The sequence below is a fragment of the Nycticebus coucang genome, chromosome 11 (assembly GCF_027406575.1).
Source record: "Nycticebus coucang isolate mNycCou1 chromosome 11, mNycCou1.pri, whole genome shotgun sequence".
In the NCBI taxonomy this organism is placed as follows: domain Eukaryota; kingdom Metazoa; phylum Chordata; class Mammalia; order Primates; family Lorisidae; genus Nycticebus; species Nycticebus coucang.
In genome coordinates this window covers 110,363,723-110,390,539 of record NC_069790.1, presented here as the reverse complement: position 1 = coordinate 110,390,539, position 26,817 = coordinate 110,363,723, and the positions used below count along the sequence as shown (strand labels likewise).

Here is a 26,817-nt window from a genome sequence, read left to right as displayed (position 1 = left end):
GGAGAAGCTGGAGGAATGTAAAAACCAGGCCCCACCCACTGAGTAACCGGGCTGACACCTCCACCTTGGCCCCAGCCCATGAACTGAACCCCATTACTCAGAGACCAGGCATGAGGCAGGGGCATAAAGCTGCACAAGGGGAGAAAAGGCATGATTGGGAGGCAGAGATGTCCGATGGCTGTTGGCTTTCCCACTTGAGGGGCGTGCGATGCTGGGCAAATTCCTCAAGCCCTCTGAATCTCAGCTTCCTCACCTATAAAGTAGGGTTTTTAAGACCTTCCCCACAGAGTTATTACTAAGAATAAATGGACCTACCAGCTGAATGTAACAACATATGAGCTGGTTTGAAAAAAATCGGAGAAATGTAAATACGGTGTCTAGAACACCCTTTAGGGCCGCGTGGCTGTTAATTTCTTAGGTGAGAGAAGGTCGTTGTCCTTGTGAAGAACACACGTGTTCACAGCACGCACATGCTGAAATAGGGAAGGCTGAGGTTTCATGAGGCCTGCAGCCCATGCGCAGATGGCTGCACAACAGAAAGTATGTTTGCTGGTATGTGAGATGCTAAGTGTTGCATCTACCTGGTAGGTATTCACATGATTACTGTTTAATTTGATCATTTTTCTTAGTGTTTAAAATTTGTCAACTAAAAATTTCCATAGAATACAAATAAATAAATAGAAATTTCAGGAGAAAAAGAATAAGCAAGCAAGGTAAGCCAGGCACTCCTCACAATGCCATGTTTGGCATTATTTATCTGATAAATCAGCCAAGAACCGGGATGAGCAGGCTGGATACTGACCTGAGAATACAGCAAGGGTTTCTAGATGGCCAGAGACAAGCATTAAGGAACAAAAAACAAAAACAAAAGATGCATGTGTGGACCTCGATCATGGGTACTACTGAGTGCTATAAAGACAGTCCCAGGGGAGAGCCTGCGGAGGGGCGTCTCACACTGGATAGGCTGTCCTCTAGCCTCTGAGCTGACGGCGGCCTTGCCAGGAGCTGGCTGTGCAGAAACCCCCCTCCCCATCTGTGCATCTAGGGGCCCTAGAAGGGGCAAGGGTGCCACAGGGGATGACATCGGCCGAGAACCAGGAGTGGGAGTGTCGGCTTCCTCTCTGGGGAATTCAGCTGTGGCTTAAATTAAGCTCTTACAGTTCTTCAGTCTGTTCACACAGGCCAGATACCATCATCCTCCCTGACCAGGGACCTCCACATAGGGGCAGGAGAGAGCGATGAGGGTTCCAGCTGGTGCTCTTGAACTGGCGTTAGAGGGAATCTCCGAGGTCCTTTACCCAGGCCCTGACACCAGCCAAGGCACTTCTCAGGAACACTGTTCACCAGTGAAAAGATGCTCAACTTCATTCATAATTAAAGAAATGCAAGGGTACACATTCTGCTTCCCAAACTATCTCTGACCCTGAACGCCTAGAAGGTAAGAGGTCTGGGTGGCGCCTGTGGCTCAGTGAGTAGGGCGCTGGCCCCATATGCCGAGGGTGGCGGGTTCAAACCCAGCCCCAGCCAAACTGCAACAACAAAAAACATAGCCGGGCATTGTGGCGGGCGCCTGTAGTCCCAGCTGCTCGGGAGGCAGAGGCAAGAGAATCGCGTAAGCCCAAGAGTTAGAGGTTGCTGTGAGCCGTGTGATGCCACGGCACTCTACCCGAGGGCGGTACAGTGAGACTCTGTCTCTACAAAAAAAAAAAAAGAGAAGGTAAGAGGTCCTTGATTTTATAAATGAGTTCATAATCATCGTCCCAAGAGAAGATATTCACAGCAAGTAAGGAGGCCCAGCCTGGATGCCTTCTTTCAGGCCCAGATCACACCAAAAATGGATAAGCAACCAAGTCTCAGCAGGAATAGTAGCTGCCTCTGGAAGGTGAGTTACAGGACAGACGGTAGAGACTTTTCTTTAATATTTTATATATTTTCAATATCTGGAATTATTTTAATTTCTACAATAAACGTTATTAGCCCTAAAAAATAACTTGGACCATCTTTTTAAAATTTGCATTTTAAAATACACTCTCTTTGTAGAAAGTGGAATCATGCCAGCCACAATAGCTCACACCTAGGATCCCAGCATTTTGGGAGAATGAGGCAGAAGGATTGCTCGAAGCCAGGAGTTTGAGACCAGCCTGAATAATATAGTGAGACCCTGTCTCTACAAAAAAATTTTAAAAATTAGCCGGCCATAGTGGTATGTGCTTATACTTCCAGCTACTTGGGAAGCTGAGACAGGAGAATCCCTTAAGCCGAGGAATTCAAGGCTGCAGTGACCTATGATTACGCCACTGGACTCCAGCCTGGGTGACTGAGCAAAGATCCAGACTCAAAACAAACAAACAGAAAGAAAATAGAAACATTACAGAGAAGGGCAAAGTTTCCCAGACCATCCCCATTAATCTACAGCAGAATCCACTATTATCAGTTTGGTATGAATCATTCGACACCTTTTAAAATGCGTTTGTATGCGTATGTATGTACCCACATAAATATATAATCTGGGGTTTTGAGGGAATTAAATGTATTTTTATATAGCACTTTCTTTCTGTTGGACATTTTCTCTCAATTACTTGTCTTCATGGGGTATCCCTTCTGGTAATTTAACCCCCTCTTAATATCTTTCCCCCTTCCTCAGAGGTAACAAGTTCATGCTGCTCCTGAGACCACTCTAGCACAAGTCTCTGGGGTAGGGACACAACACTCGGGACATGCTTATACAGCAATCCCCCCATTATCTGCATTTTCCCATTTGGAGAAGAAAGGACCAAAGACAGGTACGTACAGTACAGTAAGATAATTTGAGAGAGCAAGAGAGAGACCACATTCACTTAACTATTATTACAGCATATTGTTATAGTTGTTATTATTACAGTAGGACCTCTTTAAATTGACCACCCAAAAGAGTGCAACAAACTGGTCAACACTCAGAAGTGGTCAAGGCCTGGGTACAGTGGCTCACACCTGTAATCCCAGTACTCTGGGAGGCCAAGACTGGTGGATTGCCTGAGCTCAGGAGTTCGAGACCAGCCTGAACAAGAGTGAGACCCCCATTTCTACTAAAAGTAGAAAAACTAGCGGCACCCCTAGCTCCATGGGTAGGGTGCTGGCCACATACACCAGGGCTGGCGGGTTTGAACCTGGCCCAAGTCTGCTAAACAACAATGACAACTGCAACAACAACAACAAAAAAAAAACAGCCAGACGTTGTGGTAGGTGCTTGTAGGCCCAGCTACTTGGGAGGCTAAGGCAAGAGAATTCCTTAAGCCCAAGAGTTTGAGGTTGCTATGAGCAGTGACGCCATAGCACTCTACCGAGGGCGACATAATAAGACTGTTTCAAAAAATTATTTATTTATTTAAAAAAAGAACTGAGGGTCCCAGGAGTTTAACCATGTCAGTGTAGTTTTTTAATAGATTAATGGGGTAAAAATGGGTCCCCTGTAAAGAATTTTTAAGATTAGGAAAGAAGCAGAGATCAGAAGGAGCTAAGTCAGGACTATAAAGCAGACACCTAATGATTTTCCATAGAAACTCTCAAAAAATTGCCCTTGTTTGATGAGAGGAAAGAGCAGGAGCATTGTCATGGTGAAGGACTGTCTGGGGAAGATTTCCCAGGGGTTTTTTGCTAAAGCTTTGGGTAACTTCCTCAAAATACTCTCATAATAAGCAGATGTTGTCGTTCTTTCGCCCTCCAGCAAGCAAAATAACTTAGTCATCCCCTAAATTGTTGCCATAACTTTGACTTTTTACCAGTTCGCTTTTGGTTTCTCTGGGCCACTCCCACCAGTTGGTAGCCACTGGTTTGATTGTGATTTATCTTCAGGATTTGCTGAAGCTATGACCATCTCGCATTAACAATTTTTCAAAGAATAGCTCCAGGATCTCAATTCCACTTGTTTAAAATTTCCATTAGAAGCTCTGCTTTTGTCTGCAGCTGATCTGGGAGAAAGGGTGTTGGCACTCATCAAGTGGACAGTTTGCTCAACTTCACTTTTTTCAGTCTGAATTGTGTATGTAAACTGGCCTGATATCGTGTCTTAGGCTTGTAATCCCAGCCAAGGTGAGAGGATCACTTGAGTTCTAGGAGCTTGAAACCAACTGGGACATCAAAGTGAGACCCCATCCCTACAAATAAAAATTAGCCAGGAATGCTGGCATGCACCTGTAGTCCCAGTTACTCAGGAGGCTGTGGCAGGAGGGTTGCTTGAGGCTGGGAGGTAGAGATTGCAGTGAACCATCGCTCCACTTCACTCCAGCCTGTTTTATGGAGAGGGAGGGAGACAGAGAGAGAGAGAGAGAAAAAAAAAGGAGGAGGAGGAGGAAAGAATGGAAGAAAGAAAGAGAAAAGAGGAAAGGAAAGAAAAGAAAAGATAGAAAAGAATTTGTGTAAGTTGAACCAGTTGAGGTGTCCATGGTATTGGCTATTGTTTGTGCTGTTAATTTTCAGTCCTCTTCAATTAGGGCATGAACAAGATTACTTTTTTCATTGCAAATTGATGTGGATGGTCTGTCACTGCTGGCTTCATCTTCAACATCTTGTTTCTTCTCAAAATGATTTCTTTGGGGCATTGTCCCCAGAAACTTTTCATAATGCATCCATGAGTTTGCCATTCTACTACCTAAGCTTCACCATAAATTTGGTGTTTGTTGCTTCAATTTCAGCAGAATTCATGTTGCTCTGATAGGGCCTCTTTTCAAACTGACATATTTCTTAGTGCCTCAAACTACTATATCCTGTTCAGAGACATTATGAAGAGTAAATATGAGTTGCACCAAAAGGTGCAATAACATTTTTGAAATCCATGCATAGTTTTTTTTTTTAATATGCATTTTCCATTAACTTTTTGAAGGCCCCTCATATAGGAAAAACAGTGTATAGACTTTGGTGCTATCTGCAGTTTCCGGCATTCAACTGGGGGTCTTGGGACTATCACCTACCTGCAGATTAGGGAGGACAACTGTATTAAAAACCTATCCTTTATTTATTTATTTATTTATTTATTTATTTTTTTGTAGAGACAGAGTCTCACTTTATGGCCCTCGGTAGAGTGCCGTGGCCTCACACAGCTCACAGCAACCTCCAACTCCTGGGCTTAAGCGATTCTCTTGCCTCAGCCTCCCGAGTAGCTGGGACTACAGGCGCCCGCCACAACGCCCGGCTATTTTTATTTTTTGTTGCAGTTTGGCCGGGGCTGGGTTTGAACCCGCCACCCTCGGCATATGGGGCCGGCGCCTTACCGACTGAGCCACAGGCGCCGCCCCCTATCCTTTATTTATATGAAATTCAAATTGAATGGAATTGTATCATGTGCCAATCCTATCCTGGGGCCCTTCAAAATACTAGAGACCTTATGCCCCTATGAGATTTGGTAGCTCTGAGTGGAACGTAGCCTGGAATGTGTAGTTTTAAAATGGTATTCAGATCACTTGCCTGGGTGGGAAGCCTAGTACTTTACCACACCAGGCTGGTAGGGGTCTAGGCTCTCCTCCCTGTGAAAATACACATTTTCTTACTTATTCGTTCCTCAGTCTTTAATAGGTTAGGCTAGTATGACTCAGGTCTCCATAGCTGCTGTCTCTGGGACCTCTGCCGTGGGGCAGTGCTCTTGGGCGTGCCTGTCGGGACAACCAGCCGGGCTTTTGCAGAGGCCAGCCCCGTTTCCTTTGGACTCACTGATTTTTCTCCTCCGGAGAGGGTGGGCCAATTACTCCCTGCTCAAACTGTAATTCTCTAAACCAAGGCGATGACACAGGGCTGGAGGGGAAGAGGGTGGGGCCCGGAACAAAGAAGAGGGTGGGGTCAGGCCGGGCTCACTGTTCCCTCCTACACGACTTCGCTCACAGTTGGCTTTTTCCCGGAAAACTCCCGCCCATGCTGCGACCCCTCGGCGGAGTCCACTGCCCACCGAGGCTCCCTGCTCGCGCTGGCGAGGCTTGTGGGCTGAAGGGGGCTGGCAAACAGAACCCTGCCCACAGCCAATCACAGCACAGCACAGCGACGCGTCTGGACCAATCCGGACCCAGGAGTCGCAACGTAGCTCTACCTGACCCCAGGTGAGCTGGGTTCTACCAGCCCCAGGTGCACCGCGCACGGGATGGAGCGGGCCGGTGAGCCGTCACCAGGAGGCCTACCTGGGGCTGAGTTCCCAGCGGAGCCCGTGGGAAGCCAGGTCTCGGACCTGGAGCAGTCGCAGAGACCCGCGGGGACGCGACAGCCCGGGAGTCCCCAAGGCAGCCCAACTCTGGACCGGACCGCTAAGGATGCGGCAGGCGCGGGCCTGGACCCCCCGGGCGAGAAGCGGCTGTCCCCTCCTCGCCCTGGGCTCCAGCGGGGACCGCCACTCAGCTTGGGCTACGGCGCCTTCCGCCGCCTGGGGTCAGCCGGCCCGGAGCCGCCGTCGCCGGGTCCCGCCTCGGCCGAGCAGCCTCGGGAGGGCGAAGCGGCCGGGGCTGAGCTGCTGCCGTGGGCCGCCCCGGGCGAACCTGCGCCCGGCGCCTGGGCGCCCGTGGAACTGCAGGTGGACGTGCGCGTGAAGCCCGTGGGCTCGGCCGGCGGCAGCCGCGCGCCCTCGCCAGCTCCCTCCACGCGCTTTCTCACTGTGCCGGTGCCGGAGTCCCCAGCCTTCCCCCGCCACGCCGGCCCTGCGCACCCGCTCCTGCAACGGACACCATCCCCGGGCAGCACGTGGGGCCGCGGCTCGCCGCTGACCACAGCCCGGACGGAGAGCGGCCGCGACGCCGAAGGTGGGGCCAGCCCCGCAGAGGGAAGCGCGGGCTACCCCACGTGCCGCTGCCGCTGCAAAGAGCTGGGGCTGGAGAACGAGGACTCTGTTCTGCTACACCCCGGCAACAAGAAACTGCCCCAGGCGATAGCGCTCTTAGGTAGGTGCTCTCCGGCGCCGCCGCAGCGTGAACACACATCCTCACCCACACCCACACCTGCCCAGCCCCGGGCCACTCGCATGGACGACCATCTGGTGCCCCGACCCCACCCGGCCTCGGGGCTTAACAACCAGAAACATCTATCTGGTCTAAGTGAATTGTTCCAGATGAGACGTAGTTAATTAGGATCAAGGGCTGGTCATTGCAGGCAGAAACGCGGGTTCCAGGCGGCCCCAGACCGCTGCTCTGCCATGGGTCGACTTCTCCAAGGTCCAGGCCGGTTCCTTCTCTCCACATATCTAAGAGCACTTGGCTCCACACACGCATCCCTTCAGCAGATGTTGAGTTAACGCTAACCCTAACCCAGAATGGCTAGCTTGTGTGTTTGCCGGTGCATGTTGGGGGTGAGGCAGGAGAGACAGCTTGGCCCAGAAGAGCCAGAGAAAGATAAACAAGCCTTGTCAAGGAACCTGAAGGGTGTGGCTGGTGAACTTGGGGCATGAGAAAGCTTGCTGGAGCCTCATCTTGAAAAGTGAGTACGAGTTGGGAGTGGTCGGGGCTCCTAGGTAGGGAGATGGACAAGAGCAGGGGCCAGGCAGGGCCAGAGCTCTGCCCAGCAGGCTAACTGGGGGTCGTTTGGCTGATGGAGATATAGGACAAGCCAGCTCCACAGGCACCAACTAAAGGGGTTCATAGACAGGTAGGGTTCAGAGGCTTAGATCACTGGGAAACATTTGCAGAGTCTGGTGTGAGCACACTTCTGCATGATAGAATATTTTCTTTCTTACTTTTCTTTCTTTCTTGCTTTGGTTCCTTTTCTTTCTCAGTCTCACTCTGTCACCCTGGGTAGAGTACTGTGGCGCCATAACTCACAGCAACCTCAAACTCCTGGGCTCAAGCAATCCTCTTGCCTCGGCCTCCCGAGTAGCTGGGTCTACAGGCACTTGCCACAATGCCCAGCCAGTTTTTCTATTATTAGTAGAGATAAGGGTCTTAATCTTGCTCAGGCTGATCTGGTTCAACTCTTGAACTCAAGCATTCCACGCACCTCTGCCTCCCAGAGAACTAGGTTATAGGCATGAGTAATTCCAGAGAGATGGAATATTTTCTATTGCTGTTATAACAAATTACCACAAATTTAGTGGCTTGGGTGACATAAATTTATCTCACAGTGCTGTAGATCAGAAGTTTGACACCAGCTTACTGATATGAAGTTGAATCAGCAGGGCTGTATCACTTTCTGGGATGGGGTGGGGTGGGGCCTAGGGGAGGTCCTCTTTCCTTGCCTTTTCCAGCTTCTATGGGCCACTGCATTCCTTAGCTCATGGCCTTCTGTGTGTTCAAATCCAGCAATGTTGAGCTGAATCCTTCTCCCACCACTGCCTCTCTGCCCCAAAGGTTCCACCTCCTCCTTCCATTTATTTATAAGGACCCCTATGATTACACTTCGCCCAGCCAGGTAATCCAGGATAATTTCCCCCTCTCTAGGTCAACTGATTATCATCAACCTTAATTCCACTTTGCCATATAACCTAACATAATCCCAGGCTGCAGGGATCATTGATATCTTTGGGGAGATGTCATCTTAAAGAAGCTGTGATGGGCTGCGTGCAGTGGCTCACACCTGTAATCCTAGCACTCTGGGAGGCGAGGCAGAAGAATCCCTGGAGCTCAGAAGTTCAAGACCAGCCTGAGCAAGAGGGAGACCCCATCTCTACTAAAAATAGAAAAAGTACCAGGTGGTCCCTGTGGCTCAAGGAGTAGGGCACCAGCCCATATACCCGGGGTAGCATGTTCAAGCCCAGCCCCGACCAAAACTGCAAAAAAAAGAAAAGAAAAATAAAAAGTACCCAGACATGGTGGTGCACACACAGAGTTTCAGCTACTCAGGAAGCTGAGGCAGGAGGATCACTTGACCCCTTGAGTTTGAGGTTGCTGTGAGCTAGGCTAAAGCCATGGCACTGAAGCCTGGGCAGCAGAGTAGGACTCTGTCTCAGAAAAAAAAAAAAGCTATGACAAACAAGGCTGAGCTGATAACATGGTTGGGTTCTTATTCTAGAAAGAGAGCTCTGATTCTCTAGTGGGGGAAGGCCAGGCCACACAAGAGACAGAAGAAGGAGCCACCAGTAAGGAGAGGATGGCATTAGTTCATCGAGATATGCTGAGGGCTCCATCTATGGCCGAGGTAGGAGTATCTATGATACACACAGGCTGGGCCACTGAGCCCATGAAGGTAAACTCATGGGAGGAGGCAGGTGACTCCTACATCTCTGACACGAGTCACTAGAGCAGCGGTTCTCAACCTGTGATTGCAACCCCTTTGGGGATCGAACGACCCATTCACAGGGGTCGCCTAAATACATCCTGCATTTCAGGTATTTACATTACGATTCATAACAGTAGCAAAATTACAGTTATGAAGTAGCAATGAAAATAATTTTATGGTTGGGGGTCACCACAATATGAGGAACCATAATAAAGGGTCGCAGCATTAGGAAGGTTGAGAACCTCTGCCCTAGAGGATGGGTTGTGATATCTTTCCAAAATGGAGAATGTGGTTAGAGGTGTGGGAGAAATAAATGAGAGGTGCCTTTGGGAGTTCCAGGTAGGGATGTCACTTAAAAGAAGAGGAAGAGGCTCAGCGCCAGTAGCGCAGAGGTTACGGCAGTGGCCACATAGAGATTGGCAGATTGGCAGCCGGCCGGGGCCAGCTAAACAATGACAACTGCAACAAAACATAGCTGAGTGTTGTGGCAGGCACCTGTAGTCCCAGCTACTGGGGAGGCTGAGGCAAGAGAATAGCTTAAGCCCAAGAGTTTGAGGTTGCTGTGAGCGGTGACACTACGGTACTCTACCGAGGATGACATAGTAAGACTCTGTCTCAAGAAAAAAATAAAAGAAGAGGAAGAAGAGCCAGTGTAAGTGGTAGGAGGAGACTCAGGAGGCGCAGAAGCAGGAAAAGGGGAGCACTCCTAGGAGAGTGTGGTCAACAATGCTGAATGTCAGATTCTGGGACTGGACGATCAGGAAAGTTGCCACATCCAAACAGTTCTAGAGACGATCAGGTAACCAGGGCTGTGCGCGAGAGTAGGTGGGAGGATGAGAGATCCCAGGTGGGTGCTGATGGTTCGTTCTCTGGCTTTGCTTTCTGGGAAATGTGGGTTAAAGAACCTCGGGTGCTGGGTGTGGTGGGTGTGCCTATAGTGTGCCCTTCCTGCCACTCAGGAGGCTGAGGCAGGAGGAAGGACCACTCTAGCCAGGAGTTCTGGGTGGTAGTACTATGCTGATTGGTGTCTGCACTGAGTTCCACATCAACATGGTAACCTTCTAGGGACCACAAGGTTGCCTTAGAAGGAGTGAACCAGCCCAGATCAGAAACAGAGCAAGTCAAAATTCCCATGCTGAACAGGGCGGGGATTCACCCTGTGAATAGCCACTGCACTCCAGACTGGGCAGCATGGCCAGACCCTGTTTCTAAAAAGCAAAACAAAACAAAAAAAACTTTTGTTTTCCCAGCTCAAGACCGAGGCTTGGCCTGAGGGACGCTGCTTGGGTTTGGAGCTCTCCTGAGCGGTTTCTTCCTGTGGGATCAGGGTGCTTATCTCAACAAGAAGGGCGAATTAAGGCAAGGGTCTGGGTGACAGAGTGAGACTTTGTCTCAAAAGAAAAAAAAGCTTCTGAGAGGTGGGATGGGGTAGGGTGGGGATCTCCCTTTGGCTGGTAGTTTGGGAGAACAGGTAGCTCTGCACAGGGCCATTCCCAAATCAGCCTCTTGGAATTAGGTGGGTCCTCCCAAACGGTGTGTGAGAAGTTAGGGACAAGATTGTATTTCTTTACTGCTTTGTTTTCTGAAAGGTCAGAGCTAGAGAGGTGTAGGTTTTCAGGGATCTCAAGAAATAAAACATAAAAGATAAAAGGTTAGAGCTAAATTTACTGTTCAGCAACCATCCTTATATTTACTTAGGTGACTGGTAGATTTATTTTATGTTTCTTTTTCAGCATTTTTAGTTCTGTTTTGTTATTTTAAGACTCAATTTATTAAAAGATAAAAGCTTGGAGAAAAAAAAAGAATTAATAGGTATCTTTTATTCCAAGCATTTTCAAGCCCCCTTCTTTTGGGTAATAGTGTTATTGAGATATAATTCATATACTGTAAATTCACCCATCTAAAGTATACAAGTCAGTGGTTTTTAGTGTATTCACAAAATTGTGCAGCCATCACCACAATCAATTTAGATTATTTTCATCATCCCAAAAAGAAACTTACTCTTTAGTAGCCCCTCCCAACCCTTCCACCTTGACCCCAAGGTAACCACTAATCTATGTTTTGTCTCTAAACATTTGTCTATTCTGGACATTTCATATCAAAAGACTCAAATAATATGTGGCCTTTTGTGTCTGGAATCCTTCATTTAACATGATGTTTTCGAGGTTTTTCATGTTGTAACATACACCAGCATTTCCTTCTTTTTTATAGCTGAGTAATAGTCCTGTGTACAGATCTACCACATTTTGTTTATCCTTTCATCAATTGATGGAAATTTTGGTCACATCCCTTTGAGAAGTAGATTAAATTTTTTTTTATTAAATCATAGCTGTGTACCTTAATGCAATCATGGGGTACCATGCGCTGGTTTTATGTACAATTTGAAATCTTTTCATCACACTGGTTGACATAGCCTTTCTGGCTTTTTCCTAGTTATTGTGTTAAAACATTTATATTCTACATTTAGTAAGTTTCACATGTACCCTTGTAAGATGCACCGTAGATGTGGTCCCACCAATTACTTCCCTCCACCCATCTTCCCCCCCTCTCCTCCCCTCTCTTTCCCCTTTCCCCATATTCTTAGACTATAATTGGGTTATAGCTTTCATATAAAAGCTATAAATTAGTTTCATAGTAGGGCTGAGTACATTGGATACTTTTTCTTCCATTCAATCAAAACTACTTTGAGATATCATCTAACTCCAGTAAGATTAGCCCATATCACAAAATCCCAAGACCAGAGATGTTGGTGTGCATGTGGAGAAAAGGGAACACTTCTACACTGCTGGTGGGAATGCAAACTAATACATTCCTTTAGGAAAGATGTTTGGAGAACACTTAGAGATCTAAAAATAGACCTGCCATTCAATCCTACAATTCCTCTACAAGGTATACACCCAGAAGACCAAAAATCACATTATAACGAAGATATTTATACCAGAATATTTATTGCAGCCCAATTCATAATTGCTAAGTCATGGAAGAAGTCCAAGTGCTCATCGACCCACGAATGCATTAATAAATTGTGGTATATGTACACCATGGAATATTATGCAGCCTTAAAGAAAGATGGAGACTTTACCTCTTTCGTGTTTACATAGATGGAGCTGGAACATGTTCTTCTTAGCAGATTAAGTATTTTTTTTTGTTTGTTTTGTTTTGTTTTTGGCCGGGGCTGGGTTTGAACCCACCACCTCTGGCATATGGGGCCAGCGCCCTACTCCTTTGAGCCACAGGCACTGCCCTCAGATTAAGTATTTTTTTTTTTTTTTGTAGAGACAGAGTCTCACTTCTTGGCCCTCGGTAGAGTGCCGTGGCCTCACTCAGCTCACAGCAACCTCCAACTCCTGGGCCTAAGCGATTCTCTTGCCTCAGCCTCCCGAGTAGCTGGGACTACAGGCGCCCGCCACAACGCCCGGCTATTTTTTGGTTGCAGTTTGGCCGGGGCCGGGTTTGAACCCACCACCCTCGGTATATGGGGCTGGCACCTTACCGACTGAGCCACAGGCGCCGCCCCAGATTAAGTATTTTTTAAAAAGATTTCAGAAAAGTCATAGATGGAATGTTGACTTTTCGTACATCAATGTGACACACATCCCTTTCTGATCTTTGAAGCAGATTTTTCCTCCAATGCAAATGAAAAACTAGGGATTTCAAAAGTGTCTATGATTTAAAAGTTGAATTATGATTGAAAATGTGCTTTATTAAAACCGTTGGAAATGTGTTCCTTTTTGTTTGTGTGTACCATATGTACGTGTGTATTTATATATGGATACATATTATACTAATATACATGGGGGGATTTAAATGCAATTAGTCTTTTTGAAATAGTAAAATATTGCTGCAGAATTACTTCTGCTTTTACTTCAAGCTTTGGCCAGTATAATAATTTTGCTGTTACAACCTTCACAATGACTCTGTGGTCATTGCTGACCCTCGTCCGGAGGTCCAGGTTGACTCTTGGGCCTGTTGCTGTAACGATTCTGGGAGAGGAGAGTTCCCTTCTTGCTATAGCTGACTTCATGCTTCTGTGTTCAAATTCAGGAATGCTCAGTTACTTTAGTGGGTGTGGGTTTCTAGATGGAACACTGTTCATCACTGTCCATGGCTGCAATCGACCACTCAGAATCATTCCTGCCCTCTCCCATCCTCCACATTCCCTGCTCTGGCTTCCCTGGTTAACAGGCCAGGGTTTAAGTGCCATCCAGTTCCAAGCCATTGCCGCCCATGCCTCCAGCCGGAACACCCTCCCGCCGCCTCCACAGCTCACCTCCCTCCCTCAGCCTCAGTCCAGCCATCTGTATGGTCCACGTGGTCCCTGAGTGCAGGATTGCTGCTGCTAACGGAGCTGTGTCCTGCTCTGTCTGCAGAGTGCTACGTGCACAGCATGTAAGACCTAGAGAAATTGAGAAGGCAGGTGTGATGTTGATGGTAAAATGGGAAAACATCAAGAACACTGGAGTGGCCCGTGGAGCACAGCGGCTTAGGTCTGTAATCCCAGCACTTTGGGAAGCCAGGTGGGACTTGTGTCCAGGCCCGTCAGCTCCCGTATGCCCTCGCTTCTCTTCCTGGTGGCATAATGGTTTCTCCCGCGTGCCTGTGCTCCTTGAGTGCAGGGTCTTTCCTATTCTCTGTGGCATCTGTATCCCGTGTCTAATGTACAGTAAGTGCTCAGTAAGTGGTTTTGGCCAATTATCTCTTCTCTTTATGGAATAGAATCTATGTCTTCTATACTAATGATTTAAGAAGAACATCTTCTCTTTCTCTGAAATATAAAGTTGGAACCTAAGTTGGGCCAACAGGGTGGGTGCTGGATAGGTGGGCCTGGTTCTGGGTGGGGGCGGTCCCCTCTAACCTGCCTCTCCTGTTTGCCCCACCCCAGGGCTGCCCACGTACATGAAGTCCCTGCGCTGGGCCTTGGCAGTCATGGCTGTGCTCCTGGCAGTCGCTGCGGTCACCATTGTGGCCCTGGCCTCAAGAGCAGGTAGGATTCTCCCCAGCCCCACTGTCCCTTCTCCCTGCCAGTCAAGCACCAGGGCTGTGTCTAGCACCGTGGGGATTAGAAAGACAACCTCACCCTCACTGCGAGGTGCAACATGAAGCCATGGGGCTTGTTGAACAAAGTTGAAAACAATTTGGTCCTTCCTTCCACTAGATACAGCTTGTGCCCCAACGAACAATTGGATGCCAGCCTGTGCAATTTCCATGGGGCCCTGCTCACCGTCCTTTCTGCCCCAAATCTTGCCAATTCCAGGCCTCCAGATTTGCCCCCTCGGTCTAGGCAGCAGCCAGATTTGTTTGTTACATGCACACGGTTTACCCTGCAGCTCACTAGTGGTCTCTGCTTACAGGGGTCAGGTGCCACCCATGCCCTCCGGGCTGGGTGTGGTCGGAGGAACACTGTTATTACCTCTCTGTGGAAGTACAACCCTGGGAGGCCAGCCAGGCTTTCTGTTCAGCTCACAGTGCCACCCTCCCCCTGCTCAACCACACCCAGGTGAGAAGGGGAAGGCCAGCTGCGGTGGTGGTGGGTGGGGGGGACCTGGGGATACACGTCATTCCAGACCTCAGGATCCTAGCAGTGGAAGGAATTCCAAAGATCTGGTGCAACTCTCCACATAGAAGTACCCAGACCCAGAGGAATAAAGTGATATGCAGGGGACCAGACGTCTCGTCTCTAAGGTCTTCAACTTGCTCTTCATTCTAAGAGGTGGAGCTGGGATACTCCCATCCAGCCTGGTGGTCACACAGTTAGCTGTGAGGTCAGGAGTCAGTGTGTGCTGGTCCAGGCCTGCTGATGGGGCAGGAGTGGGAGCTACGCAGACACACATGTCCTCTCTGGGAGGTAGAAAGGAAAATAAAGTACCTCAAGTGAGTATACCAGTCAGCTGTTGCTGTAATGATACTGGGTAACAAATCATCCCAAACTCCTCTGTGATTTAAGACAATATGCACTTATCTCTTGATAGTCTGTAGGTCAACTGTTGATAGGCTGGTGTTGGCTGGGTTTCACTGGTCAGCTTTAGGACACGGGCTGGCTGGGCCTGAGTGCAAGAAGCCAGCTAAACCATGCAAGCATCATACAAGGCCACTGCTCATGTCTTACCAGCTGACATCCCAGTGGCCAAAGCACTAACACGGCCAACCCCAACATCAGAGTGGCAGTGTGGTATATTCTGTCCCAGGGCAGAGAGGACAAGAAGTGAATATTAGCTGACCAGTAATCTAGTCAGTGGATTTCAGAGCAGCTATAAAAAAAGACCAATAACCTGGATCCAGCCCGTGGCTTAATTTTGATTTTCTATTTTTAAAAGTTGTGTTAGGGCGGCGCCTGTGGCTCAGTGAGCAGGGCGCCAGCCCCATATACTGAGGGTGGCAGGTTCAAACCCAGCCCGGGCCAAACTGCAACAAAAAGCCGGGCGTTGTGGCAGGCGCCTGTAGTCCCAGCTACTCGGGAGGCTGAGGCAAGAGAATCGTGTAAGCCCAGGAGTTGGAGGTTGCTGTGAGCTGTGTGACGCCACGTCACTCTACCGAGGGCAATAAAGTGAAACTGTGTCTCTACAAAAAAAAAAAAAATGTTGTTAAAGTAGACATGTGTATAACATGAAATTTACCACCTTAACCATTTTAAGTACACAGTTCAGTGGTATTAATTCCTGCATAATGTCGTGTGCAGCCATCACCACCATTCCTCCACTGAGCACTCTTCCTCTTGTGCACCTGAAATGCTGTACCCTTCAAACACTAATTCCGACTTCTCTCTGCCCCCAGCCCCTGGCAGCCACCACTCAACTTTCTGCCCCTCTGATTTTGACTACTATAAGTACCTCATATAAATCAAATCATATATTATTTGACTTTTTGACTAACTTTATTTCACTTAGTATCCGTCCTCCACATTCACCTGTGTTATAGAACATATCAGAGTTCCCTTCCTTTTCAAAGCTGAGTAATAGTCCATTGTGTGTACATAGCATATTTCGCTTATTTGCTCATCTGTTAATCAAGACCTGTGTTGCTTCCACGTTTTGGCTATTGTGAGTACTGCTAAGAACGTGGGTGTGCATGTTCTTTGCGATCCTGCTTTCAATTCTTTGGAGAATAAACCCAGCCACGGAATTGTCGGATCATATGATTTATTCTATTTCTAATTTTTTTAGGAACCACCATATGTGTTCTTGCAGTGACTGTATTATTTTACATTCCCACCAATCCCTGATTTAATTTTACCTGACTGAGGACAGGTGCCAAGAATCTGTGTTAGCTGTGCTGATCTGCGTGACAGAGCAGCATTCCTTCAGCCAGTGCTTTAATGAACCTGAACTGAGCACCTGCTCTGTGCTTTGTTTCGTTTTATTTTTAATTTCAGTAGATTTAGGGGGAACAAGTGGGGGGTTTTTTATTAGTATTAAATCATAGCTGTGTACAGTAATATGATCATGGGGCACCATACACTGGTTTTATAAATAGTTCGACACATTTCATCACACTGGTTAACATAGCATTCCTGGCATTTTCTTAGTTATTGTGTTAAGACAATCATATTCTGCAACAAGTGGTTTTTTAATACATGGGTGAATTGTATAGTGGTGAAGTCAAGGCTTTTACTGTCCTAATCATGCAAATAATATACAGTGTATCTGGTAGGTAATTTTTGATTCCTCACTCCCCTCCCGATACTCTCCCATTCTGAGCCTCCAAAGTTCATTGAACCACTGTATAAGACTGTATATACCCATTGCTTAGCTCCCACTTAAAAGTGAGTACATGCAGTATTTGTTTTTCTGCTCCTGAGATACTTCGCTCCAGATTATAGCTTCTATTTCCATCCAAGTTGCTGCAAAAGACAGTATCTCATTCTTTTGTGGCCGAGTGTATTCCACGGTGTGTGTGTGTGAACATACACACATATATACCACATTTTCTTTGTCCACTCATCAGTTGATGAACACACAGGTTGACTCCCTGTAAATTGGGCTGTGATAAACATACAAACGCATGTGTCTTTTTGATATAATGACTTCTTTTCCTTAGGGTAGATCCCCAAAGTAGTGGGATTGCTGGATTGAATTAGGTAGTTCTACTTTTAGCTTTCTGAGGAATATCCATATTGTTTTCCATAGACATTGTACTAAATTACATTCCCACTAGTGTATAATCATTCCCTTTTCATCTCACCCATGCCAATATCTATTGTTTTTTGACTTCCTTTTATTTTTTAGAGACAGAGTTTCACTTTTTTGCCCTCAGTAGAGTGCTATGGCATCACAGCTCACAGCAACCTCCAACTCCTGGGCTTAGGTGATTCTCTTGCCTCAGCCTCCCGAGTAGCTGGGACTACAGACGCCCGCCACAACGCCCGGCTATTTTGTTATTGTTGTTGTTGTTGCAGTTTTTGTTATTGTTGTTGTTGCAGTTTAGCCGGGGCCAGGCTCGAACCCTCCACCCTCGGTATATGGGGCCAGCACCCTACCCACTGAGCCACAGGCACCGCCCTGTTTTTTTTACTTTCTAATAAGTCATTCTGACAGGGGTAAGGTATCTCAAGGTGGTTTTATTTTGCGTTTCCCAGATGTTTAGTTATGTTGAGCATTTTTTCATATGGCCATTTGTATATCTTCTTTTGGAAAATGTCTGTTCATGTCTTTTGCCCACTTTTTAGTGGGATTATTTGTTTTTTTTTTCTTACTGATTTGAGTTCCTTGTAGATTCTGGATATTACTGCTTTGTCAGATATACAGTTTGTGAATATTTTCTCCCATTATGTAGGTCATCTTTTTACTCTATTGGTTATTTTTCTGCTGTGTGGAAACTTTTTACCTTAATTAAGTTCAATTTACTTATTTATTTTTATTTTTTGCTGTATTTGCTTGGGGGTTGTAAGCATAAATTCTTTGCCTAGGCCAATGTCACAAGAGTTTTTCCAAGTTTTCTTCCAGAATTTTTATGGTGTCAGGTCTTACATTTAAGTCTTTAAACCATGTCGAGTTAGTTTTTGTGTGTGGTGAGCAATAGGGATCGAGGTTCATTCTTCCACATCTGGCTGTCCAATTTTCCCAGCACCATTTATTGGATAGTGTGTCCTTTCTCCAGTGGATGTTTTTATCTCCTTTGTCAAAGATCAGATGGTTATAGGTGTGTGGTTTTATTTCTGTGCTCTCTGTCCCATTCCATTGATCTATGTGCCTTTTTTTATGTTAATACCATGCTGTTTTGATTACTATGGCCTTGTAATATAATTTGAAATCAAGCAATGTGATGCCTCCAGATTTGTTTCTGCTTCAAATTGCTTTTGCTAGTTAGGCTCTTTTTGATTCCATATGAAATTTAGGACTTTTTTCCCCCCTAATTCTATGAAAAATGACATTGGTATTTTGATGGTAATTGCATTGAATCTGTAAATCACTTTGAGAAGAATAGACATTTTAACAATATTGATTCTTGGCTTGGTGCCTGTGGCTCAAGCGGCTGAGGCGCCAGCCACATACACCTGAGCTGGCGGGTTCTAATCCAGCCTGGGCCCATCAAACAACGACAAATCCAACCAAAAAATAGCCGGGCACTGCGGCAGGCACCTGTGATCCCAGCTACTCAGGAGGTGGAGGCAGGAGAATCGCTTAAGCCCAGGAATTGGAGGTTGCTGTGAGCTGTGATGCCACGGCACTCTACCCAGGGCAACAGCTTGAGGCTCTGTCTCAAAAAAAAAAAAAAAAAAAAACAAAACAATATTGATTCCTCCAATATAGGATATTTTTCTATTTGTGTCATCTATTATTTCTTTCATCAATGTTTTGTAGTTATCCTTATAGAGATATTTTACCTCCTTGGTTAAGTATTTTTTTTACAGCTATTATAAATGAGTTCTTCATTTGATTATCAGGTTGGCTATTATTACTGTATAGAAATGCTACTAAGTGGTATATATTAATTTGAAACCTGAGACTACTGAATTTATTTATCAATTCTAAGAGTCTCTGGGAGAAGTCTTTAGGGTTTTCTAAATAGAAGGTCATAGCACCAGCAAACAGGGAAACTTTGACCTCCTCTTTTCCAATTTGCATGCCTTTTATTTCTTTCTCTTGCCTCATTGCTCTGGCTAGGACTTCTAGTACTATGTCAACCAGATGTACAGAAAGTAGGCATCCTTGTCTTGTTCCATTTCTTAGGGGGAATGCTTTCAACTTTACCCCGTTCCGTGTGATATTGACTATGGACTTGTCATATATGGCTTTTGTTATTTTGAAATGTGTTCCTTCCATGCCTAGTTTGTTAAGGGTTTTTATTATGAAGGGGTGCTGTATTTTATTGAATAATTTTTCTATTGAGATGATCATATGGTTTTTTGTTTTGTTTTGAGACAGAATCTTACTAATTTGCCCTCAGTAAAGTGCTATGGCGTCACAGCTCACAGCAACCTCAAAATCTTGGGCTTACGCAATTCTCTTTCCTCAGCCTCCCAAGTAGCTGGGACTACAGGCACCTGCCACAATGCCAGCTATTTTTTGTGGTAGTTGTCATTGTTGTTTAGCAGGCCCTGGCTGCAAAAAAACCCACCTGTGCCCTGACCACTTAGCTACGGGTGCTAAGCCATCATATGGTTTTTGTTTTTAATTCTGTTTATATGGTGAATCACATTTACTGGTTTTCATATATTGAACTAGTATCTCGGGAATGAAACCCATTTGATTGTGGTGATTTTTTTTTTTTTTTTGATGTGTATTGGACTCAGTTTGCTAGTATTTTGTTAAGGATTTTTGCATCTATGTTCATGAGGGATATCGGCCTGTAGTTTTCTTTTTATGTTGTGTCCTTTCCTGACTTTAGCATAGGAGTAATAACTTTAGAATGAGTTAAGAAGGATTCCCTCCTTCTTGATGTTATGAAACTGTTTCAGTAGGATAGATAACAGTTCTTATTTGTAGGTCTGGTAGAATTAGACTATGAATTGACTGGTCCTGGACTTTTTTTGGTTGGGATATTTTTTTATCATTGATTCTATCCTCCTACTCATTATTGGTCTGCTCCGAATTTCTGTTTCTTTTTGATTCAAGCTTAGGAGGGTGTGTGTTTTCAGAAATGCATCCATTTCCTCTAGATTTTCTAGTTTGTGTGTGTATAGAGGTGTTCATAGTAGTCTCAGATTATCTTTCTCATTTCAGTGGTAGGAACTGTAATGTCTCCTTTTTCATTTTGGATTGAGCTTATTTGACTTCTCTCTCCGCTTTTCTTAGTTATATCTAGCCAGTGATTTGTCCATTTTATCTTTTCAAAGGACCATCTCTTCATTTAGTGATCCTTTGTATTGTTCTTTCAGTTTCAGTTTCATTTAGTTCAACTCAGATCTTCGTTAGCTTTGAATTTGATTTGCTCTTGTTTTTCTAGTTCCCTGAGGCATGACATTAGTTTGTGATCTCTTTTTTTAATGTAAGTATTTAGCACAATGAACTTCCCTCTTAGCACTGGTTTTCTATATCCCAGAGATTTTAGGTAGCATGTGGCACCATTGTCATTCACTTAAAAAAATTTGTTGATTTCCATCTTCAAAATTTTCCAAATCAAAATTTGTTGATTTCTTCACATACTTGTATAGTTTCAAGAGTTCCTCTTGGAATTGATTTCTAGTTGTATTCTCCTGTGGTCTAAGAAGGTACATGGTGGTATTTTGAGTTTTAAAAATTTGCTGGGACTTGTTTTGTGGTCTAACATATGTTTATCTTGGAAAATGCTCCGTATGCTAATGAGAGGGATGTATGTTCTATAATTTAGGGATGGAATGTTCAATAAATATTAGTTAGGTCCATTTGTTCTAGAGTCTCATTTAAGCCCAGTGTTCCTTTGTTGATTTTCTGTCTTGATGATCTGTCTTATTCTGTCATGGGAGTGTCCTTCATTATAATTACATAGATGTTTATTTCATTTCTTAGGTCTAGTAGTATTTATGAATCTAAAAGCTCTGGTGTTAGGTGCATATATATTTAGAATTATATTTTGTTGTTGAATTGACCCCTTTGTCATCTTTGTCCTTTTTAACTGTTCTTGATTTAAAATCTGTTTTATCTGATATAAGAATAGCCACTTCTGCTCATTTTTGGTTTCCATTTGCATGGGATATTTTTTTTCCTCTCTTACCTTGAATCTCTGCAACTCTTTGAGTTAAAAGGTCCTTCCTTGTAAAAAGACCAAAGCTGAGATTTGAGATCCAGGTTTGGATCTCAGAAAATCTGGAGTATGATGAGTGTGGAGCTCTGGGGCCCTCCTGAGTTCTGAGCAAGGGTGGGTTTGGGGGGACAGCTGAGGATACAAGTCCCAGGGACATGCCAGGGGCCACTGTGCCCACAGCTGTTGGGCAAACACAGCTCATCTTTCCAAACAGCCCATTTTGCTCAGAATTAGAAAAAAGGAGGAAGTCTAAGTGCTTATCATTGTTTTAATACCAGCCTTACTTTGCAAAGTAGAGGAGGGAAGGAGCTACCTTAACAGAGCGTGTTATATGTGAGCCACATCCTGATTTCAAAAGATGAAAATATGAGTAACTATACATCCTAGGATTAAAAACATTAAGTAATTTGAAATATTTTAATATTAAAAGAAAAATGTATGAAGACAGAAAGCAGAATGCTTGTTGCTGGGGTAATGGGGAGCTGTTGTTTCATGGTACAGAATTTCTGTTTGGGAAGATGAGAAAGTTCTGGAGATGGATGTTGGTGATGATTTCACAACAACATAGACATACTGAATGCCCTCGATCTGTACAATTACAATGGAGAGATCAATTTTATGTTACAAATCTTTTACCACAATTAAAAAAAAAAAAAGAAAGAAACATACGAAGGCAAAGGAAATAATTTACCTTAATTTTAAGATATAAATATCCAGTCATTCTGCCCAAGATTACATTCCCTGTCTCCACATTGGCACCAGTGGGAGAAGCCAGAGCTTAAGATAGTGGAGGCCCTGGGACCTCTCGTGCCATTGTGAGATAACAGTCCTTTAAGCCACATATTACTCAGAAGTTCTAGAATTTGTTTATAACTTTAGACAATGCCTTTCCCACATTGTGACTTTTGTTAACAATGAGAACAGGAATCTGAACCCCTAGGAAGACCAGGGAGTGTTAGGGGTAGTGGTGGGGCAGGGATCGGCCTACAGATCCTGCACCCCAGAGGCCTGGAGGGAAGGGAGGGATCTCCAGAGCTCAGGCAGAAAGGAAGGAGGTGGTTTTACTGAGCTGGTTACTGTGTGCTGGGTTCTCACAGTGCCGTGTTGAGTAAGATAAGCTCCCCATCCTTACCAAGTTCACTGTCTAATACAGAACCTGACAAGCTATTAAAAGGCGGCAGCACAATAGCTCTGTCCACGAAACTTAAGGGAGCCAGGGAAGGGAAGCGGCCCCCAGCTCACCTTGGAGGGGGTCAGCCTGGTGTCCCTACAGGAAGTGACCTTAAAGCTGAGACCTGAAGAATGGGTGGAGTGGCGCTCAGGGGACAATCATCGTTCCAGTGCTTACTTTCTAATTTCCAGGCTTTATCTAGAGAGGTTTTACCTTTGCTAACTCAATTTAGTGGGAAGAAGAAGTGAGCATATGCCAAATTCACTGACATCGGTCTTTTAATCCATATCTGTCTGAATATGTGCTTCTTAATCTAAGTGATATGTACTTGCTGGGGTGGGCTGCTTTTTTTTTTTTTTTAACTTGGCATGATTTTATATTTACATTTTCCTGCATAACTACATTTTCTAGGTACTCATCATTTTTATAGCAGTATAATTTTCCATCATGTTGACATCCCATAATTTGCCTAGTTATTCCTTGATTACTGAGCATTTGGATAGCTTCAATTTTTTTTTTATAAATAGCACTATGTTATCTTTGGGTAAATTCATTTTCTCCCCTTTATATTCTTGGATCTATTCCCTAGAGTGAAATCACCCGCTCATGCAATGGAAATGGTGTTGGCTGCTCTCTTACCTACGTAGCACCAAATTAGGTTCCAGGAAGCCTGAGCTGATGGGAACTGCACCAGCTCCAAGTCCTCATGCTGGGACTTACGATTTTTAAACATTTTTTCCCAACATAAAAAATCTTAAATATATATTTAAAGACATTGAGTCTTTTTTGCTTTAATTCGTTGTTAAAAATGTGACACTGAAGACAAATATTGAAAAGAAAAAAAAACCATCTCCAACAGCTCTCTAACATGCTTGCTTTTTGCTGTTCCTTGTGTGTCTGCCTTCAGTGTGAATACGTTTTTTTATTATTATGGTCATGCCACAATTTTGATTCATCTTTTTACATAATAGGCTATAACTCTCCCCAGGTTCGTCCAAGGGCTCCATACTTGCCTCTTTTAATGGCCTTAACACTGTTGCACTGAACCGAGGCAAGGTAATGATGCTCTGGTTGGTGACTGGACTGTTTGTCCCCCCCCGTCGGGCTATCTGCTGTTCCCTGGACGTGTCTGCAGCCTCTTGACTTTCCTCCCGCCCCCTTCCCTGTCTCTCTGCCGCTCCACTTGCATGGTGTGTCTCTCAGTGGTGATTGGCATCACATCTCTTGGCTGAGATGGGGCCACCCTCATTCCTTAGTCCCAAGCACAGCGCCTGGCACCCAGCAAGCACCCAACACAGCTCTCACAGTCAGCGGTGTCTTGTGCACATTGGTTGAGTGGATTCTCTCCTCTGATGGGTCACTTGAGATCCTGCGGAAACCTCAGGGAAAACAGATGCCCTAGGTGAGCCACACTGGTGTCCAGAGAAGAGTGTCCAGCCTGCTTTTCTCCTTCAGGACTTCCTGAGCCGATACCCAGTCACCAAGTACTCCTGGGTAGGGGCCCAGCGAGGCCCCCAGGGCTGGCACTGGATCGACGGGTCCCCCCTGCCACCGCAGCTGTGAGTGACCATGGGCTTTCTCCTCCTCTCGCAAACCCCCATCCCTTGCTCTTCAGAAGCCTCGGTTTGTGCACAGATTCAGTCTCCTGTTCATCCACAGCCTAAGGCTGCCACTTGGGAAACCAGCCCTGCCCGTGCTCAGGGCTGGACGTTTGCTTAGTCCCCATTATTCCATCCCTTGTCTGGGTTCCCAGTGCATTCCCAAGCAGGACTGTCACCCTCATTTTACATCCTGTGGCTCAGAGCAAGGTGGTTCACCCAGTGCCATGTGGCTGACCACCTAGGGGATAGCCTCCTGGCAGGTCTCACAGTGCCTGGGCCAGGTGGGGAACAGGCACAGGGACCTGATCGCCTCCCTTCCCTCCTCTCTCCTACCTGCAGACTCCCGGATGATGACGAGGACACCCCGGGTCTCAGCTGCGCATGCCTGGAGAAGGGCAAGCTTGTAGCCAGGGACTGCAGCTCTCCAAGACCCTGGGTCTGTGCCAAGGGGACCAAGTGACGCTGGCACTGCCAGTCCTATGCCTACTGAGGGGCCATGCAGCACCCCCAAGAAAAGACCACTGAGAGCTGGGCAGCCTGACCCTGGACCTGGCTTCCACCTTCCAGGTGCCCTACACTGCTCAGGAGGAGCCTGCCTGAGTGACCCCAGGGAGCTGCCCCCAACACAAGAAGATCACGTCTGAGGGGGACGACGTTTGCTGTGTCCTTGGGTCTGAGAACCAGTTTTAGCCTGCAGCTTCTGAAGCTGACTGGTGTGGTGGCTGGGATGGATTGTTAGCTTTCGTGAACCTTGATTTCTCCCCCATTAAGATGGACATTTCCAGCCAGGCTCAGTGGCTTAAGCCTATAATCCTAGCACTCAGGGAGGCCAAGGTGGGTGGATTGTTTGAGCTCAGGAGTTTGAGACCAGCCTGAGCAAGAGCAAGACCCCATCTCTACTAAAAGTAGAAAAACTGGCTGGTGGTGTGGCGGGTGCCTGTAGTCCCAGCTACTAGGGCGGCTGAGGCAGGAGGATCACTTGAGCCCAAGAGTCTGAGCCTGAGTCTGAGTTATGATGCTACAGTACTCTACCCAGGGCAACAGAGTAAGACTCTGTCTCAAAAAATAATAAGAACATTTTCTTTTTCTTTGACACAGAGTCTCACTTTGTTGCCCTCTATAGAATGCTGTGGTGTCACAGCTCACAGTAACCTCAAACTCCTGGGCACAAGCAATTCTCTTGCCTCAGCCTTCCGAGTAGCTGGGACTACAGGCACCCACAATGCCTGACTATTTTTACAGCCTGGGTCTTGCTCTAGCTCAGACTGGTCTTGAACTCATGAGCTCAGGGCACCTACCTCTGCCTCCCAGAGCACTGGGATTACAGGCATGAGCCACTGTGCCCAGCCTAAAAAGGACATTTTCTATCCTCCTCTCCCCAACCTGTTCTCACCCCTGTACCCTTTCACTCCCAGAGGGAAAGCAGTGTTAACAATCACAGCCAATTCCAAGCTGGGTTCTCTTGAAACCTCACTGAAACAAGTCTTCAGTTGTTGGGTGGCGGTGGCGTCTGGCAAAGACAACAACATTGCTGTGAATTCCGTTTGCCACCAACAGACTGCGGAGAACAGCAAAAGAAAGACCTATTGGCCCCTGGACAAGGGAGGTAGAAGTGTCTCCTCTGCCCTAGGGGTTGGCAGGGGTCAGTAAGATCCTGGGGAGACCCAGCGTTTGGGGCTGGCTGGGGCCCCTAGTAAGCTGATGCCCAAGGCGGGGACGAGGCAGAGAAGACAGGCCCACCAGGTCAGGAACAGCTGGCTGCCCCAGAGAGGCAGGAGGGAGTTGTCGCAAAGCGCGGGGCCCGACGGTGGACAGCAACAGGAGGAACATGGGCAGCCTCGAGTCTCCACTTTGCCTCATGGCCGTGAGACAACCAAGTTGAAGATGGTCTACAGGGGAGTTCAGTGAAAGCCTTCAGGCAGGAGGGTGGGCTGGAGGGCGTCAAAGTCAGACTTTACTTCCAAATCCCTCCAAAACAGAGACCTTTATTAGTGCCTTTAAACCAAGAACTTGTCTGGGCCATCTGGGAGAAAGGGATGGAGAGTCTTAGGTAAGAGAAATTTCTCACACTCTTAGGATGTAAAAACAAAAAAAGGAGATGGAAATTCCCTGGCCAGAGTGAAATGGGCGGAGGAGGTGGGGCAGGTGCCAATCACAGTACTTCACGCAAGGGCAGGAAGCTGCACGTGTTGCCCCACCCTCCGCCCTGGGTTCCCCACATCTGCATGTAGTTAACGAGCGTACGGAAATTTGTTAACTGATTTAGTGGCCAGAGAAGGAAAGTGGTTTGTTCAAAGTCACCCAACTAGAAAGGGGAAGGTCTAGAATAAAAGCCAGTTATGTCTAACTCCACGGGGGCCTTCTGACTCCTTGAGTACGGTCCTTTGTTCTGTGAAGTTTGGATTTGGTGGAGGAGCTGTACGTGGGGATCTGGAGAACCATATGTGGCTCTGAGGCTGCGGGTTCCCTATGGATCTCTGTGGCTGCTGAGTGAGAACCCCTCAGGGGAGAGAAACAGAAAGGAGGTACCAAGTTAGTTCAAGTTGAGAACATCTGCTGCTTCAATGATCTGCTGCTCTGTAACAAACTCCCCAGTCTTGCCAACAACTTCTTTTCCCAAAAAAGCTGTGATTCTGTGGATAAACCAGAGACTTTTGCCTTAGGAGGTATTGGCTGGAGCCCTCCTTGCTTTGGCCACCAATTGGTGCTGACTCCTCGCTGAGACTTTGG

General features: G+C 46.3%; 1 protein-coding gene across 1 annotated transcript; it reads left to right on the top strand.

The window, feature by feature from the left end:
- The first annotated feature begins 6,062 nt into the window (after window positions 1–6,062).
- KLRG2 (killer cell lectin like receptor G2) lies at window positions 6,063–24,678 on the top strand. The gene is made up of 5 exons (XM_053553420.1): window positions 6,063–6,890; window positions 14,039–14,140; window positions 14,508–14,653; window positions 23,942–24,045; window positions 24,427–24,678. The coding sequence occupies exons 1-5, from the start codon at window positions 6,104–6,106 to the stop codon at window positions 24,545–24,547; spliced, it is 1,260 nt and encodes a 419-aa protein (XP_053409395.1). The 5' UTR covers window positions 6,063–6,103; the 3' UTR covers window positions 24,548–24,678.
- Window positions 24,679–26,817: the final 2,139 nt, after the last annotated feature.